Source organism: Prionailurus bengalensis, chromosome F2 (genome assembly GCF_016509475.1).
Source record: "Prionailurus bengalensis isolate Pbe53 chromosome F2, Fcat_Pben_1.1_paternal_pri, whole genome shotgun sequence".
Lineage (NCBI taxonomy): Eukaryota > Metazoa > Chordata > Mammalia > Carnivora > Felidae > Prionailurus > Prionailurus bengalensis.
Window position 1 is genome coordinate 19,805,490 of NC_057353.1, and position 18,569 is coordinate 19,824,058.

An 18,569-nucleotide genomic window follows, 5' to 3' on the forward strand; every position below is an offset into this window, starting at 1 on the left:
CCTCCCACCTCTCCCTCACCCCATTTCCTTCCACACCGTGTCTCCAGAGGCCGGAATACCAGCTTCTGACATGAGACCATGGCGCGGGCTGGCCACGGGGCCTTCTCTAGTGGTGTCATTAGGAATCATATTTCCAACATGTATAAGTAGCCAAATAGAAAGGAAGAGAAGCACATAGGCTTACTGGGGGAAATTTTTATCAAGCGTTCCCTTCAGTTGTCTTAAATAATATTCCTGAGCGTGACCTAATAATAAAAACAACGATCCAGTGGTATGCTTTTCATAGCAACAGACTGGTGACCCCTGGTCTGGTTGTAGAAACGCGGGGTTATTTTCTAGGTGAATACTGTCGTAGCTTTGCTACGGATGTGCAGTTAGGATTGCTGCAGAAAGCAGCTTGAATGGGCTTGCCCGAGAGGCCTTCTCAGGTCACGGCTTTAAAATACCTGATGTTTCTTTTTGAGAGGCAGGATCCTTGGTAAGGAGGGGCGGGGAGGCTCGGGGAGGGGACTCAGCCCACACGGGGGGGGGGGGGGGGGGGGCTGAGGCAGAGAGCAGAGAGCTGCGTTATGCTGATGATTTCACTAGCCCAGAGTGGAAAAGTCTAGATGCTTTGGCAGCAAAGAACATGAGTTTGTTTTGTACTCTGTCGACATGCTTCCTTCCCACCCATTGCAATAACATGCGGGCTTCCCTACAGAGCAGTTGGCTCTGTGTCTGCTGAAGGATCGGCCATCAGACAGGTAGGGAACAGGGAACTGATATCTGTTTCTTTCATCACTAAACCTCCAAAATTGGCTCTTAATCTGTTTATGCTTAAATATCATCCGTTTTCATCCACACTGACTTCCCAGCCACAATCCCAGACAGAAAGAAAATAGATTAAATGTATTTATGAAAAGAGAAGCATTGAAGGCACCATCGTTGCTGGTCATTCCATATCCCTGAAGAACCTTTCCTGATTTCTTATTTCTTACAACGAATAAACTGATCACTTTTGGTCAGTGGTACTTAATGCGTCTTGATCACATCAAGTGATTTAGAAAGAAGGAAGGGGATCAGAGCTGACAGAAGATAGGAACTAGCAGTAGATATAAAGCCAGGACGGATATCCTACCGAACATGCCCAGTGGGATAGGAGGAGGGAGGTGTTTCAGTGCAGACAATATTGTCAACAAATAAAGAAGTTTGCCCCAGCACCTGGGGAATGTGGTCTGGATGACTCACTGTGTTTGAGAAAGACCCCTGTGGTTGGATATATAAGTCTCTGAAGGTCTACCTACATATAACCTTGCAACTAAATTCATGAGTGAAGCCCACAAGTGGCAAGTGGCTGTCCATTACAGATCACTTACAAATTCAGCAACCCTGGTGGTTCAGAAGTCTCTACCAGGTTCTTCCGTGCCTCTTTCCTTTTCTTTTTTAAAATGTTTATTTATTTATTTTGAGAGACAGAGAGAGAGCCCATGCGCACCCACACGAGGGAAGGAGGAGCAGAGAGAGAGAGAGAGAGAGAGAGAGAGAGAAAGAGAAAGAGAGGGTCAGAGAGAATCCCAAGCAGGCTTCATTCCGTCAGCACAGAGCCTAACACAGGACTCAATCTCACGAACCGTGAGATCGTGACCTGAGCCGAAATCAAGAGTAGGAAGCATAACCAACTGAGCCACCCAGGCGTCCCTCTCTTTTCTTTTGAATCAGAAATCAGTCTGTGTAGGTTCTGTTGTTGCCCTGGCAGATTCCCAGCCTATGGTGGCTTTCCCCAACTGTAAACATTACCGGTGTTTTCCCGAGTTTGAGGAGAAGGGATTGACAAAATGTGGTGTTTTATGGCTCCTTAGAAGTCATCCTGCCTTTGAAGCTTCCAGGCAAGGTCCTGGGCCTCCAGAAGAATCAGCCACAGGTCAAAAGGTTCTGACGGCTCAGTGGCATGCACAGACAATTGTGGGAAGAGAGGAATCTGCAGATTTCTTAGGGCCTTAGTGATAACTAAAAAGCAGCATCTCTGATTCCAGCAATTAAAAATTCTATTTGACTCCACAGATATTTATGAGTAGTGCTATATAGTACGGCAAGGATGTAGGCATGAGGAAGACACGAGTGCCAACACTGGGGAACCAATAATCAAAGACAGGGATTGGCACGCTGGGGTCAAATCCAGCTTGCCACCGGCTTTTGCTAATAACATTTTATTGGAATACAGCCATGCCCATTGATTGATGTGTTATCTGTGGCTGCTTTCACAACTCAACAGCAGAGTAGTTGTGGCAGATACGCTATGCCCTGTGACGCCCAAAATAATTTACTCTCTGATCCTTTACAGAATAAGTTTGTCCCCAACCCCTGCTCTAGGCAGGGGATGGGCAAGTGCCCAAACAGCCATATCACCGGTAGGAACAGAAGTGGTAAGGACTAGGGAAGGCATCCGAGGAGCTACGGAAGTTTGGAGGAAGACCCATTCACATCTTTTAGGGGAACAAGGAAAAGTGGAGAAGCAGACATTCAGAATGGGCCTCAAAGAATGGGCAAAATTTCTGCAGCTGACCCTGTAGTTTGGGTAGGTGACCTCAGGAAGACAATGTGGCACGGACAGGTGGTCGCCATGTGAAGTAAGGCGATCTAAGATGTGACCTAAGAGAATGGAGTGCAAGGAAAGCAATAAGGGTTAGAGCTAGAAAGGGAAACTACCAGAATTTTGAGGGCTTGAATGGATTTGTATGTAAGCATAGGCAGAGAGTCACTGGAGGTCACTTGGTAGGGTAGTAACTTGGTCGTTTTCACATGTAAATTGTTTCAGTTATTTCTTTTTAGTTCAAATGGACCACGAGTGTGCCTTACTTGTGATTCTATAAGGCAAAATCTACACACGACAGAGCGAAAAATATTTAGGCCTTTGAGACAAACAAGCCTGGGTTCCTTTTTCATCGGTCCTCCCTAAGCAATTGTTTTAACCTCTAGGCACCTCCATTGTCTCATCTGTAAAATGAAGATAATACTAGCATGTTGACATGATGTCACGAACAAAAATTAAGAGAGGAAGCGTAGCTAAAGTCCCCACAGAGGGCCCGGGACACAGAAGCCACTTCAGAGATGCTAATTCTTAGTGATCCTTTCTATCAAGATGAACCACATAAAGCCACTCTTTCTTGATTCCATCTTTCTTGACCTACAAAAATCTCAATTTCCTTAGGCTCAACCCGTGTTTAGGGGAAGCAACTGAAGGATTGACAAGTTGATACATGTCCGTTGTGATGTGACAAATCTCCTGACAGGCTAAGCCTCACACTGTGATGAGCCTCTCACACCTGGCCATTCCAAAAACACAGACAGGCTAAGCACCAATCTGGGCCGTGTTATCTTTTCCAGGTGCAAAGTGTGCTCAAGGAGCAAGGGCCAGTTAGGAGAACACCCTTCACCATAGAAAATGAAAATCCATGTGGTTGATTGAGTGATTCAGCTTCTCTTTGCTGCTAAGCCTTGAGCTTCGGTGCATCTAGGATGGAGACATCTGTTGTGTCTCCTGTGGGTCTTAGGAGCCTCAAGACCCTGGCATCTTAGTGGTAAAGGTTTCCCCTGACTGACGCTCACTCGAGGAAGGGGCTGGGGTGAGTCGGTGTGTGGCTCTTGTCCCTGAGCGACTGCCCGAGTTCACGGTTCAGTCTGTAGACACGAAGAGTGAGACAAATGAAGACAGGCTGCTAACTGTGGTGCATGGGGCTCCTGAATGGCAGGTTTCCTTAGAGAAAACACGAGCAACACATTCAAGCAAAGGGATGTAAGCAGTTAAGTACTTTGCAGAAATGTTTGGCAAGGCCCTGAAAACACTGAGAAGCTGTAGATGCTCCCTTTTTGAGAGAAGCAGGTAACACGAACACGCTCCTTTAGGTCACCTTCCTTGGTGGTCACGCATCATCCAGATGCCTTTCACGTGGCCCAGCCTTGTAGTTATCTGACCCTCTCAGACCGGAGTGAATGCATTGTGTTTCCATGGTGTTTTCCATTCCCAACAAAGGAAGGAAGCCAGGCCAATACTGGCTTATTGGCTTTACACACTGAGGCTAGAGACTATGCCCACTGACTAAGAATGTGGACAGATATCGACCCCTCGTGGCATGGGGCAGTGTTTAATCAGAAGCAGCTCGGCTGTTCGCGGCCTCGGTGATATCTGAGGGAGCCTCCATCAAAACATCACACATGATAATCCTTATCCTAAAGCCCTTCACTATGGGGAAGACCCGTCTGTGCTTTTCAGTAAATCATCTCCCCAGTAGCCTCATACTAATTCTGCACCCTCACTCTCGCTTTGACATAGCTTTTCTCTCCTGGCCTCCGTGATGTGATAACGTGAATCAGTGACAGGAAAGGAGATTCCATTTACCTACCTGATGAGTCTGTGGGAAGCCAAGAGACTCCTTCGTCACCTTCCTACCAACCCTGTCCCTATCGACTTCAATTTTTTTTTGTTCTAGGTCAACAGTTCTTTCTCCCCCTCCCCGGAAACGTGTGTAATTGTGCGCATGTGTGTGAACACACACACGCGCACACACACACACAAATTCAGGAGAAATCTAAAATCTTGGTAGAACAATCCAGGTGCACTAACTTGCAAGGATCATTCTGAAACTGTGGTTTGGGGATGACATAGTATGTTAAAGGGACAACTAACTGCCTCTGTGTAAGCCTCAGAACAAAGTTTCTGAAACACCTTTATTATCTGAAGTTGGAAAAAAGGGTTTTTACTTAAAAGAGTTTGCACATTCTTACTTCGCTTCTTCCACAAATCCATAAAAGAGAAAGAAAGTGCTTTTGGAAAGGAGAGAATTTTCTTTATTTTTATTTTTTTGACGTTTACTTATTTATCTTGAGAGAGAGAGAAAGAGAGAGTGCGAGCAAGGGAGGGGCAAAGAGAAGGGGACAGAGGACCCGAAGCAGGCTCCAGGTTCTCAGCGCAGAGTCCCATGCGGGGCTCGATCCCACGAAGCACGAGATCATGACCTGAGCTGAAATCAAGTCAGATGCCTAAGCGACTGAGCGACCCAGGTGCCCCAGAAATGAGGGAATTTTAAATTCTCCATAAAATCTTTGATTTGGGCAGAACCAATTTCTCCTTTCCTATGTCCCCACTTTGTTCTTCTCTCCATCATTGAGTACATATCCCATTGCACTGGCTATTTACCAGACCCTTGAAGGCAAATTGCACACCCCCAGGGGGCAGCATTCACACAAGACAATGGTGCCCTGGGGTGATGCAAGACAGCTCTTTCCTGAAGGCGGTCACACGGTCACATGTTGCACCTCTCCCTCCTGTGCCTGGGGCACGTGGCTCCTGCCGCCTTCCCTGCGTGATACATTTTTCTTTAGTAAATGAATAAGCGTGTTGACCCCACCACCTACGTGACATTAGAACACTTATAATAGTATAAAAATATTGAGGCAATCAGTTTTATGAATTAAAGGACACCTAGAGATCATCTAATGCCATGAATTTTTAGATTAGAAACTGGAGGCCCAAATTCTATTTAAAAAAATAAAAGACCCAGGTCAAATGGCTTTACCCAGGTCACCTAAGAGGTAGGGAAGGACAAAGCTGGAGCCAAAACTCCGTTCTCTTGGCCCCAGGTGATCTTTCTGCTGCACCAGGCTTGCTCAGTATGATTCACAGTCACGGTTAATATTAGAAATGGTTCCTGTGTGTGTGTTTGCACAATTCTATCGGAGTTTGCAGTACCTTAGAAGACTTTATAAAATTAGTCTCCTGATATACCTATAATCAAGATCATTTGATATTATTCTGCATGCATTCAAATGTTACCCACCTAAAGACATTTGAACTCAGGTGGGGAATATCTCCACAAAGTCAATTAAATAAGTTCAATTTGAGTGAAAGCTGAGACGGTGCAACTTGGGAGATTAAGTATAGAATTTCCAATTTAATGCTTTGAGTGTGTGTCTTAAATCTGTATAACTGGCTTATTCTGGGAATTGAAACCTATTTCATTTCTTAGAGAATGATGGTCCTGCTACCAAGACCCTTTACGAGTTAGATCATTAGAGTTTTTGTTGTTGTCCAAGACTAAATAACAAATGAAGAAAACACATGTTCAAATATAAAACACTAGAAAGGTATTTCTTTTCACTGGGTGACAGCAAAGGCCATCAGCAGTAAAAATGAACTGCTAAATTCTATGTAATCCCCTGAATATGGATTTAATATACAACACGTGCGTTTCTTGAACCTATTTCTTTTCTGGGAAGAATTCTTCTCCCCAAATACCCACCCATCAAACAGAAAGGTGACATTATTGATTTTCAGAATTCTTATTCTTGTTATGCCAATAAGCAACACAAGAAAGAAAATCAAAGCCCAAAGAGAATTAGCATTGATGGAAAAGGTCGAACTTACAAATGTGTGGTCTAAAGGATCTGTGATCTAGTGCGAAGCAATAAATCCAAACAAATAATGACTGCAGAAAACCAGTGTGCAGAGAAGCCTTACTGGGGAACGGTAACATTGTAAATATAGGAATAGTCTGTTGAGGGCTACAGACATGTTTTGTGCCTGGAACTCACAGTTACGGGTAAAATCCTTCTCTGAATAGACAACAAGAAGTCTTACCAGATCAAGCATATGGATTTTTTTTTTTAAGAAAGCAACAGAAACTTGGGGCGCCTGGGTGGCTCAGTCGGTTAAGCATCCAACTTCAGCTCAGGTCGCAATCTCACAGTTTGTGAGTTCAAGCCCTGCATTAGGTTCTGTGCTGACAGCTCAGAGCCTGGAGCCTGCTTGGGATTCTGTGTCTCCCTCTCTCTCTCTGTCCCTCCCCACTCAAGCTCTGTCTCTCTCTCTCTCTCTCTCTCTCTCTCTCAAAAATAAATAACATTTTAAAATATATTTAAAATATTAAATAAAAATATTAAATAAAAAAAAGAAAGCAACAGAAACTCAGAAACGGCAATCTGTTCATTTGTCCTCTCACTTTTAAAGCAGACAGCTAGTGTTACCTACGCTTTTTGCTGCTACACCCAGCTTGCTTCAGAGGGTCAGACTTTGTCTTGTATTGTCAGCAGGTGTGGACACAAAGCAGCTGGTAGGACGCACTTGAACGGGAACCAGAAACGGCTAATGTTTTAAATCAAGACGAATGTTAAGGATCTTAGGACTTAATTTTGAGAGAAAGAAATATATGTACCAGATCTTTTCATGACTGGGATTTTGAGGAACTTCTTGGGGACTGTGATGCAGGACTCTGGTCATTAGGATGTCATGGAAGAAGTTCCAGCCCCAGCCCATTCTTTCTGAGTCACCTCTGTACACTTTACTTTCTCATTTGTAAAATGGGAATGAGATGTCCTCCTACCCTCCAGGGTTGCCACAACAACCAAAAGAGCTATTAAATGATCTTTCCTAGATACCCGTATAAGACCTTTCCCAGCCACCGGTGAGTAGGGGTATGATGTGGTCCCAGGATTTGTTCTCTGGAGTCACTGAAGTCTCTTCGAATCCTCACCAAACACTGTAGCTGGTATTCCCATTACATAGATGAAGAAACAGAGGCTTAGAGAAAAAAAAAAAAAAGTTGCCCACGATCACACACCAGTAAGTAACAGGGCTGGGATGAGATTTTGGGTCTGATCCCAAAACATTCTGGAGCAATCGATTATGTGATTTTACACTTTTCCCTAAAACAGTTACCTGCTTCTTTCAGTGGTTTCTGTTCCAGCTGACAGCTCCAGGTCCTGTTTGAATAATTGTGAGTCAGTTCTTTGGGAAGCAAGCCTTAATTATCACTGGGGGACAGAAGGCTGCATCTTCCAGGAATCTGGCAGACCCCGGCAGGAGGCAACCACAGGTCTTTGGCAAAAGATCACTTTTCAACAACATTGTCAATTGCAGCGACCCCCGAACTTACACCTGCAGGTCCCCGAACAGCTGCCGTTCTGTGGGAAGCAGTGGCAGTCTGTCTTCCTTTAAAAGGCAAATGTGTACCCCCTCCTTGCCCCCTGCTGAGATCTCACCTGGGATTTCATCCCCAGAGCTGGGGGTCAGCTCCCCACTGCGAGAAATTAAGGGGGAGGGGGGAATAAAGGCAACGGTTGGGGGTGGGGAAGGACAGCTCTGACAACAGACCTGAACTCTCCTTTTAATATAAGCCAGATTTAACATATGTCATTCTGTAAATCTGGGAGTCCAATTTGAGGCTTGTAATTTGCTGTGACCTTTCCCGTTCCTCCAAGTAGATGGAATTGTGCCAAGCACATCAAGGTAACCGGTAGAAGATATAATTTGCCCGCTGTGAGCCTTCGTTCTGGTTCCCTATTGTAGTTTTTATTTGTGTTGAGGTTTTGTGGTTTTAAAAAAGTCAACTCGATTTATTTTAAAATTAAGGCAAACCAACATCAAAGGCAGTAAGAGGAAGATGTTTAGGTATTACAAAGAAGCCTGTGTAATCTTTTATAGCCGTATTCTTTTTCAGGGCACGTATCAGTAAATAGTTAGGGGACCTTTCATGACCCACTTGCTATATTTCTCTGACCTCGAGCTACCCCCACGGGTGAAAATCCTTTTCCTATGGGGTTTAGAAGTCTCCCCTCTCCTCCTCCTCAGCCTCTCAATCTAATCCTGTTTGTACCACAACATGCCGCGTGAAGAATAAGAAACAGGGCTTACATTCCTTCCTACTGCACAAGCTCCTGAGATGCGACAGGCTGATTCTGCCTGTGTTCACTTTTAGATATGAGGAACCCTTTCAGGCCAAAAAAAAAAAAAAAAAAAAAAATGGGACCAAGTGGTTCATGAGTCATTTATTGGGGAAGCAGAAGAAAGCTTATATGGAAAGTTTCTCTTAAAAAGAATGGCGGGCGATACCTGAAGAGCTTGTCTGGTTTTTAATGCGACAGGATTTTCTCAACCCAGACACTTATATAGAATGTATTTATTTATTGGTTTATGTAGGAAACTCATGTGCCTCTGTACTAGGCACTTTTAAGTGATACAGAGATAGATAGATAGATAGATAGATGATAGATAGATAGATTTCTCAAAAGAGCTTTTTAGGAAAGGTACTATTATCTCCATTTACAGATGAGCAAATTGAACCACACCTGCTTTTTCTACTCTGCAAATCTGTCCCTTTCAAAAAGGAGTTGACTTACACTAACTACTGAGCACAATTTATACAATTTTAGGTACAGTGCCTTCTGTGTTCAGTGTTATATTGGTATTTGTGCTGTCGTAGTTCTGCTAGTTAACCAGCATCCGTACTGATCATCAGGGTAATTTTTTGTGCCAAGAAGGTCTGTGGTACCAAAACGATGTTTTCAACTATCGAAAGAGAAGTTCTGCAAATCCACTGGCGGAAGAAAATGTATAATAACAGGCAGCATTTATATAGCTCAGTATACAAGTATGTATCCCAGAAACTCCAGGTTTACCCCAAGGGAAATTGATATCACAACAAACCAGAGGAGTACATGTCAATATCCCTGAATTCACCTGGCTTGCAGTGACTGTTTCTCTGGTTTTATAATGTAAATGATGGCAGAGGGTCATCTTCATTTGTCATCATCCACAATTTTTCACTGAGAGGATCCTCCCCTCAGTGGACAGTGGCTACCAGCTTTCTCAACCAACATAGATGGTTACTTGTTCTGTGAGACCAGTTACTTGTAAAGCTGGGGTTCATAGAAAAGCAGTCTCAGATATAGGAAGCACCCCGCACTTCATTTTTTCTTTCATTTTGTTAGAGTAAATGGGCTCTGGAATGGAGTCCGGGATCTACCACCTGATGACTTTGTTAATCTGAGGAAATTGCTTAACTTTGCTAGGCCTCAGTTTTCTCAACTGTAAATAGGAATGATAAACCTATTTCTTTCTCTCTTTTTTAATTTTTTTTTTTCGTGTTTATTTTTGAGACAGAGGGAGACAGAGCGCAAGTGGGGGAGGGGCTGAGAGCGAGGGAGACACAGAAACCAAAGCAGGTTCCAGGCTCTGAGCTGTCAGCACAGAGCCCGATGTGCGGCTGGAACCCACGAACCGTGAGATCGTGCCCTGAGGCCGAAGTCGGACGCTTAACCGACTGAGCCACCCAGGCGCCCCAGATAAACCTATTTCTAAGAACAACAGAGATAATTAAATCAGTTAAGGTGTACAAAACAACTCAAAACCCAACACATGGTAAATACTAAGTTTTTAATATTAAACAACTTCTGCATGCTTAATAACATCTAAGGAGAAAGTTCAAGTACATTGTAGTCTGGCAGAGGTAAAATATACACGAGTAATTCTCAGTGGGAGAATTACTCTAGTATAGATATGTACTTTGGGAATATGAGGTGGCAGCATCTAATGGTCAAGAGACTTGGGTTAGATGATATCAAAAAGAAGGGGACATTTTGTGGGTCCCCAGTGGAATGTGTGGGACACCACTTGGGTGTCTGCAATAAATTAAATAGAAGCTTGAACCAAATGTTTGAAAGTAATAGGACCCACCACCCTGTAGTTAAGAAAAATTGGGCTCTGCACCGATATTGATTTGTCTATTAAAAGAATAGCTTTATTGATCAGCATGTATATTGCAGACATAGAATTGGTTATAATTCCAGCAAATCCAATTAAATTAATGGTATCTAGATATAGCCTATATATCCTATATATAGGAAGGGGAAAAACTCATAGAGACTAGATATATAAGTAATCAATAAAACAGCCCAGTAAACTCAAGAGAAAAAATATATTGAAATTATGATTATTATTACACATATTTGGGCCTATATCTAATAGCCCAATTAGCAATGAAAGTTTGCGACTTAATATCACCATGAAAACTTTCCCTTCTGTATTACTGAGTTTTATCTGTACATATTACAATACCATGATCGTCTTGATGTGTTTTTACACATTTTATTCGATGAATCCAAATGAACTTACACTAATTACTTTTTTAGCTACCGCTCTTGGTTTTATAAGGTTGAATGCACATGCCTTTAGAGGATGTGTGCTGTTCGGGGTGGTGAAGATTTTAGCTTTTCCTATAGACCTAGAAGGTACATGGGAGAAAAAAAAATACTTTAGCAATGTCTAAATCACCTTTCCGAAATGATTGTTTTACAACCTTTAACTTGAAATATTTCTCCAAATGACCAAAAATATGTATAGTAAGAATTCTCTCTGGATATTTTCAGAACCCCTAGTTACAACTATGCACCAAATATGGATAAGCACTGGATTATGCAGTACACGGGGCCCATGCTGCCCATCCACATGGAATTTACGAACGTTCTACATCGCAAAAGGCTTCAGACTTTGATGTCCGTAGATGATTCTGTGGAAAGGGTAAGCATACCAATTTGCCTCGGTGATAGATTTTGGTCCAGCCGCCTTTGTGCGGACCCATTCTTGCCGATTCTGTTTTTGTTTCATGGTTGTTTTTGAGAGAGAGAGGGTATGCATAAGTGTTCAGTGATTTTATCTACCTTCCCTTATCTTGACCCCTTCTGTTAACTCTCCAGGCCACACTGCCTTTGGAGCCAGTGGCAAAGACGAGACAAAAATCAAAACACCATAAATCAAGGGCTACACTCACAAATACCTTCAAGAATTAAGCAAATAATGTAAATACCTAAAGCTGGTCTCGTATGAAACACTGGGGAATGGTGGGGATTATGGTGAACTTTAAGTGTCCTCATCTATAACAAGAAGCAACCACCCAGCTCCAGCTAATTTTCGCCACTAGAAAGGTAGATCCCGTATCATGAGGTCTTCTGACTTTTTTTTTTTTAATTTTTTTTCAACGTTTATTTATTTTTGGGACAGAGAGAGACAGAGCACGAACGCGGGAGGGGCAGAGAGAGAGGGAGACACAGAATCGGAAACAAGCTCCAGGCTCTGAGCCATCAGCCCAGAGCCTGATGCGGGGCTCGAACTCACGGACCGTGAGATTGTGACCTGGCTGAAGTCGGACACTTAACCGACTGCGCCACCCAGGCGCCCCCTTCTGACTTTTTTTTAAGGAAACCAGAAATGCAAACATTTTATGTGAAATTTCCTGAATTTTAAAAAATTAACAGAAGCCGAATAAAACTTGTCTACAGGCTGGATCTAGTTGGATCAGGCCCAGAAGCAGGCTGTTTTTAACCCTTGATAGCCACATAAGAGTGACGAAAAAAATCAACAATGGATTTTTCAATGTAAAACTGATGTGAGGTGGTAGAGGCTGTTTTGTGGAGGGTTTCTTTTGAAAAACAGGTGCACAAAATCTTTAGGAAGAATGTGCCAGATTCAGAAAGTTACATTTCCACTCTATTATTGGACTTCTTCCCTCCAGAATTGTAAGCAACTTGAAAATGTAGTTAGTGATCGTGTTTCTCGGTCTTGTTAAAAGAACTCTTGCCTTTAAAAATTAATGGGGAAAAAATTGGGGAGAAATCATGGCAACACTATTGTCATCTTGCACATCTCGTCTCTGTTGTATTTCAGTTGTATAATATGCTTGTGGAAACGGGGGAGCTGGAGAACACTTACATCATTTACACGGCTGACCACGGTTACCATATTGGGCAGTTTGGACTGGTCAAGGGGAAGTCCATGCCATATGACTTTGATATCCGTGTGCCTTTCTTTATTCGCGGTCCGAGCGTAGAGCCAGGATCAATGTACGTATTTCTCTGCTTGCAACGTTCAGCTGAGCTGTCGTGGCTCGTGTATATCTGAGCAAATTCGGTCGCCAATCTCAGTGTCTGGTTTCTTTTCATCCAAAACAGAAAAGGGTGTGTGTAGGTTGGTAATTTAGAAAATGAAAACCTTTTTCCCCCTACAACGAACTAAGAGAAAATGAACTAAGAGAAAGGAAAATTAACTACCAATGTTTATTTCTGTCACGTGGACCAGAATCCATGTCATATGGGCTGTGTACACAGACACAAAATGTGGTCTTTAGGGACACCACCTATACCTTCTTTGAATCAGAGATACACTGTCTTTAAAAAATAATAATAACCACTGCCTGTCTTTTTTTTTTTAAGTTTATTTATTTATTTTGAGAGAAACAGAATGTGAGTGGGGGGAGGGGCAGAGAGAGAGGGAGAGAGAGAATCCCAAGCAGGCTCCACGCTCTCAGCACAGAGCCTGAGTCAGGGCTTGATCTTACAAAACTGTGCGATTGGGGTGCCTGGGTGGCTAGTCAGTTAAGCGTCTGGATCTTGGTTTCAGCTCAGGTCATGATTTCACAGTTTTGTGGGCTCGAGCCCCGAGCCAGGCTCTGTGCTGACAGCACAGAGCCTGCTTCGGATTCTCTGTCCCTCCCTCTCTCTGTCCCACCCCATTCACGCTGTCTTGTCTCTCTCAAAATAAATAAGTAAACTCAAATAAGGGTTGGTGGGGGGGTCCTCTGGGTGTCTCAGTCGGTTAAGCATCCAACTTTGGCTCAGGTCATGATCTTATTGTTCATGAGTTCAAGCCCTGTGTCGGGCTCTGTGCTGACAGCTCGGAGCCTGGAGCCTGCTTCAAATTCTGTCTCCCTCTCTCTCTGCCCCTCCCCTGCTCATACTCTGTCTCTGTCTCTCAAAAATAAATATATTTTGAAAAAAAATTTTTTTAAACCAACTGTGAGATCATGACCTGAGTCGACATCAAAAGTCAGTCACTTAACCAACTAAGCCACCCAGGTACCCCCAGCCCCTGACTTTTAGCATTTTTTTTCAATTATTAATAAAGAAAAATTTTTAAAGAATATAACATTTTAAGAAACATGGTTTTCATTTAGAAGAAAAACATCTTCAAGGAGTAAAGTTCTATTTCTGCACCCCTCTACATCTCTATTTTCCCATCTTAAAATGGGTTTTACACGTCCTGCTGGTCACATCAGAATGTTCTGTGTAAAATAAGATAATGTACATGAAACACTTACGGAAAGAATAAAAGAAAAGAATGCAAGTAGAATTCAAAATCTGGAATGGCCTTAAGGAGCATCTAGCCCGGACTCCTGATCTAACAAGGAGGAAACTTGGCAGATAGCATAAGTGCCTCTCACAGAGTTCCCAATTCTGCAGCGGCACTGGGGCCCAGAAACCAGATATCCTGAATCTCACCTGCGTGCCTCTTCTGCCGCCACATTGCACTACATCCTGGGAGAAGGGAGAAGGTGATGACAGCAGAAGGCTTTCTTTGAAGGATGTTACTGTGTCTCTTCAGCTCATTCGAAACTTTGGGAATTGTCCGATCCAAGTTAAAAGGTTTTATGCGTGAAAGACCACGCTAGAGGGAGAGAAGACCTAAAACCAGTGCATCTCGGCGTGGAGAAAGTGGCCCTAAGTGCCACTGCCACGGGTGTTAGGTCCGGGGCGTAACCATCTGTCCCTTTGCAGAGTCCCACAGATCGTTCTCAACATCGACCTGGCCCCTACGATCCTGGACATCGCTGGGCTCGACACACCTCCCGATGTGGATGGCAAGTCCGTCCTCAAACTTCTGGACCCGGAAAAGCCAGGTAACAGGTGCGTCAATTTGCTTTCCATCAGCCAGCCCCAAGCTCATGGGCGCCTAGAGCCAGCCAGCAGTTGGAAGAAGTAGGGGCAAAATAAGACTTTGCCCAGGAGAACCGCCCTGAGCTGAGAATTTCCCTGCTGTTTGTGAATAGCATATTGATAGAGATGCAGTCGTGGTCTGTGGGAAGCGAGAGGTGTTTCTTTAAATAAACTGTTAGTGCAGAATCGTTTGGAAAAACGTCCAGATGCCAACAGTAAATATTATTATTTTGCTTTCAGGTTTCGAACAAACAAGAAAGCCAGAATTTGGCGTGATACATTCCTCGTGGAAAGAGGGTAATTATTGGTTCCTGGGGTGCTTCTGGGAACCAGTCCTAGTGGGCAGCTCTCCCTGCTGGGTATTTTTTCGCCCTTATTCCGGTTTACTAAGCATGCAGATTTCGTAAGCCCAGTCACAAGATTGAATGGTTTGCTACTCATTCTCCACTGGCCAGCACCATCATGATTGTTGCATCAGACTGTAAAACATAAATTCTCACAAGATGGGACCAAAGCACTTATGGTTGCATTTCTCAGCCTTGGCTCCTAATCAGACCAGTCGATTGACTTTCTCAGCCCTCCTTCCCAAGTCCGCCTGGCCCTCACCTTTCTTTTTCCTTTCCTTAGGTACCTTTCCTGGCTTTAAATATATGAGACTTTAATTTCCAGAGTCTCTTCTGGGATTCCCCTTTTGATTCATGATCCCATTGTCTTGTTTTTTTCCATACCTACATTGAGAGAAAAGCATTTATATAACTGTACAGCTAAACATTTATGCCCAGAGTTTTGAAATTAATGCTTTGGGGAGAGAATGTTCTTCATTAGTGCCCGGCCTATAATCTTCACAAAGGACTCGGCAAATGCCGAACTCCTATGAGCCAGATTCTAACATCTATGTCATGCCATTTGAAGAATGTGTAGTCATGTCACAGGGGAGAAAAGTAAAAAAGGCACATGATGCCAGGAAGATAATGCAGATCGTTTCTCACATTAGAAACTTCTTCTTTTCTGTCAAAGGAAATTTCTACGTAAGAAAGAAGAATCCAGCAAGAATATCCAACAGTCAAATCACTTGCCCAAATATGAGAGGGTCAAGGAACTGTGCCAGCAGGCCAGGTACCAGACAGCCTGTGAACAGCCTGGGCAGGTGAGTGATACGGCTTGTCTTCACCACAAGTCACATCCGTCTTCATTTCTAATTTAAAATTTGCAACGTATAAAACAATGTACATTTATGGATAAATAAGCTTTTCATTACGCTCATGCCGTGCTCACTGTGCCAGCTCTCCTGTGACTGGGATTATCTAACTGGTCTAAGCTGGGCCTCCTCATCACAGCTTGGCTCCCTCCAGTGAAAAAACATGGTGCCCTCGGAGAGTACGAGATATCCACCCGACTAGCCAACGCCAGTTCAACATATCAGACATGTGAAATGGTTAGCCAGGCTAGAAAGTTCAGAAACTTGGTTCCATTTGAGGAGAAGCCAACACCACTTGGGTTCCTGTTAACTGGTTATCAAGAAGTCTACTTAGTCAAGATCATGGGCAGATGCTGAGCCTCTGGAGAGTGAACCAGCCAAGAGACATGATGGGGTCTTCCCATCCTGTACTGAAGTCAGGTGTCATCCAACCTACAGAGGAGGACAGAATCTAGGACCAAGATTGGGGAATGACAAGGGAAGACATATTGTGTTTGTTTATCGTTTCTACCTCTGCTCACAAAGTATCTGACATCAACTATTCCATTAGAATGAATCCTCTTTATTAATCAAAGTATTACTGTAGAATTCAAGGCTACCCAGAACACCAACTATTATCAATAAGAACTAAAGAAATACCATGTAATGAATTAAACAGACCTGTTTCTAAGGAAAGTGAGAACACATGAACACAAGCTATTTTTTTAAATGTTTATTTTGCAAGTGAGAGAGAGAGGTTGAGCTCTGGAGAAGCGCAGAGAGAGAGGGAGAGAGACAATCCCGAGCAGGCTCCACGCTGTCAGTACAAAGCCTGATGCAAGGCTCGATCTCACAAACTGTGAGATCATGACCTGAGCCGAAATCAACACTAGGAGGCTTAACCTCCTGAGCCCACCCGGGCGCCCTTCACACAAACTATTTTAAACACTCTTGATCAACACCAATGCTACCTAAAAGAGGTATTGTGTCATCATGAGAGAGGAACTGAATTTCTGCCTAAGTCATTGCAACTTAGAACAAAATGGAAGGAAAGTGAAAACTAATATTTATTACTCATGTGTCTTATGTAAAGCACTGTATATGGAATTTTCTATGTATTAGCTCAGTTTAATCCTCATATTCATCCGGTGAGGGAGGCATCGTTGTCCCCAGCCGGTGAGTGCAGAGCCGGGATCCAAATGAGGTGTAGGATTCAAAAGTAGCGGCCACTTGCTGCCTTCCAAGGTAAGTTACATGAACTAGGCAGAGAGAAGTTCAAATCTTTGGTGAGTCTTTTTTTCTTTTCAACTTATCTGACCTCTAGATATCCATACAGCTAGCCAATACCAGTTCAAGATATCAGGCGTATGAAACTGATAGTCCCGTTATTGAAATGGCCTCATAAATGTAAGGCATCATACATTTGTACATGTGATATGGCATCTAGCTTATCGAACAGACATTCACAATAAACAACTTGGTCCTCATACATTCTGCATTTCCTCATGCCTTTTTGTGCTCAGGGATCCCCCGGAAATAGAAAAAGATGGGGCGGTGGGGGGAGGTTGTTGAAGGAAGGGATGAAACCAGGCCTTCAGGGTACTCCAGTAAGTCTTTATTTTCAAGTGTTTAGCGGAGAAGCTTAGACTTATTCATTATAGTTTCATTTGATGTCTTCAAATCCTTCTTAAGGAAGCTCTAAGTATTATTATGACTAAAACCTCAGAATTGTTTTGTAGCTCTGAAATGATTTTTATGAGCCAGCCTCAGTAGACTAATTTACCTGTATTCGGGAGTTGGAAATGTTCAGTGTTAAATATATCTCATGCAAATTGGTGATTTTTGTTACTATTTTAGCCCTCTAAGCCGCAAGCATGATAGCCGACTGAGAATAAGGTACGCTGCCTACCTTTTCAGTACACAATTTTGCAAACCTCACCATATGGCTTGCCCTGAAATTTTAATACAGGTCCTAAAGGGCAAATGTAGTGTATAACTGGATTATGGCACTTTGGCATGAGCTCTCCACTCTTGTGCTGAATGCTAACTATGTTAAAAACTTCACTTTGCTTTTTCACATTTTTCTAAACTTGTTTTGCCCCACTAAATGCTTAAATATCTAGTTCCCTGGGATTTTCCTCTGCTGCTTGATTTCTATGTGCATCAGTCTGAATTTAGATGATATCACATGAATATATGAAAATGTTAGCAACAATTTCTTTCAGAAGTGCCTGAATTATGAGAACGGAGAATTACACAATGGCTTAAGAATCTGAGAACTTCTGGAAAATCTCAAGCCTCTTCCAGACAGTTCTCGAATCTGTGGGTCAAGCCCAGTTGCTCTACTGTGTTCTACAGAATCTTTATATTTTGGCCTTTTGCTTTTTCTATCTGGCTACTTTGAAGATTTTCTTTTTAGTTACAATATCAGTGACGATAAAAAGGGAAGAAAAAGTCCAGAATAATGAGATTGTATTGATCTGGATCAAGGCATCAGTTGAGGCCAGAACTAACTTGCTAGGAATCTCTTCTCTTGACATCGATTTCACTCCTGGCCTGTGCCCTGCGTCTTTTTCTCTGACCAAGGTTAACTGCCTGCATTCAAAAGACAACACAGTCTTCTCTTTGGTTTGATTTTGTACGGATATAAAGGAAAAACCCATGCTCTCGGCCCCATTCTCTTCACTTTTCCCCCACAAAGAGAGCACAAATTTCCCCTGTCCCACTACACCCCCATGCCTGGTCACCTGAGGATTGTTTGTCAGAGTCAATGTGAATGCATGAAGCAGGTAAATGAAAGAAAGAGAAATATGACATCAAAAAGTTTGGGTTAGAATATTGGCATCCACTACTTTTTAGATGTGTGTTTGGGGAC

The 18,569-nt window shown here is 43.1% G+C and overlaps 1 protein-coding gene across 6 annotated transcripts in view; it reads left to right on the plus strand.

Annotated features, from left to right (window-relative positions):
* The window catches only part of SULF1 (sulfatase 1), a 178,788-nt gene that overhangs the window by 121,284 nt on the left and 38,935 nt on the right, over nucleotides 1-18,569 (plus strand). For all 6 annotated transcript variants that reach the window (XM_043601166.1, XM_043601167.1, XM_043601168.1 and 3 more), the window contains 5 exons: nucleotides 11,179-11,329; nucleotides 12,473-12,648; nucleotides 14,359-14,487; nucleotides 14,758-14,814; nucleotides 15,535-15,664. In XM_043601166.1, coding sequence (XP_043457101.1) covers nucleotides 11,179-11,329; nucleotides 12,473-12,648; nucleotides 14,359-14,487; nucleotides 14,758-14,814; nucleotides 15,535-15,664 — 643 coding nt within the window. The remainder of the gene's footprint in view (nucleotides 1-11,178; nucleotides 11,330-12,472; nucleotides 12,649-14,358; nucleotides 14,488-14,757; nucleotides 14,815-15,534; nucleotides 15,665-18,569) is intronic.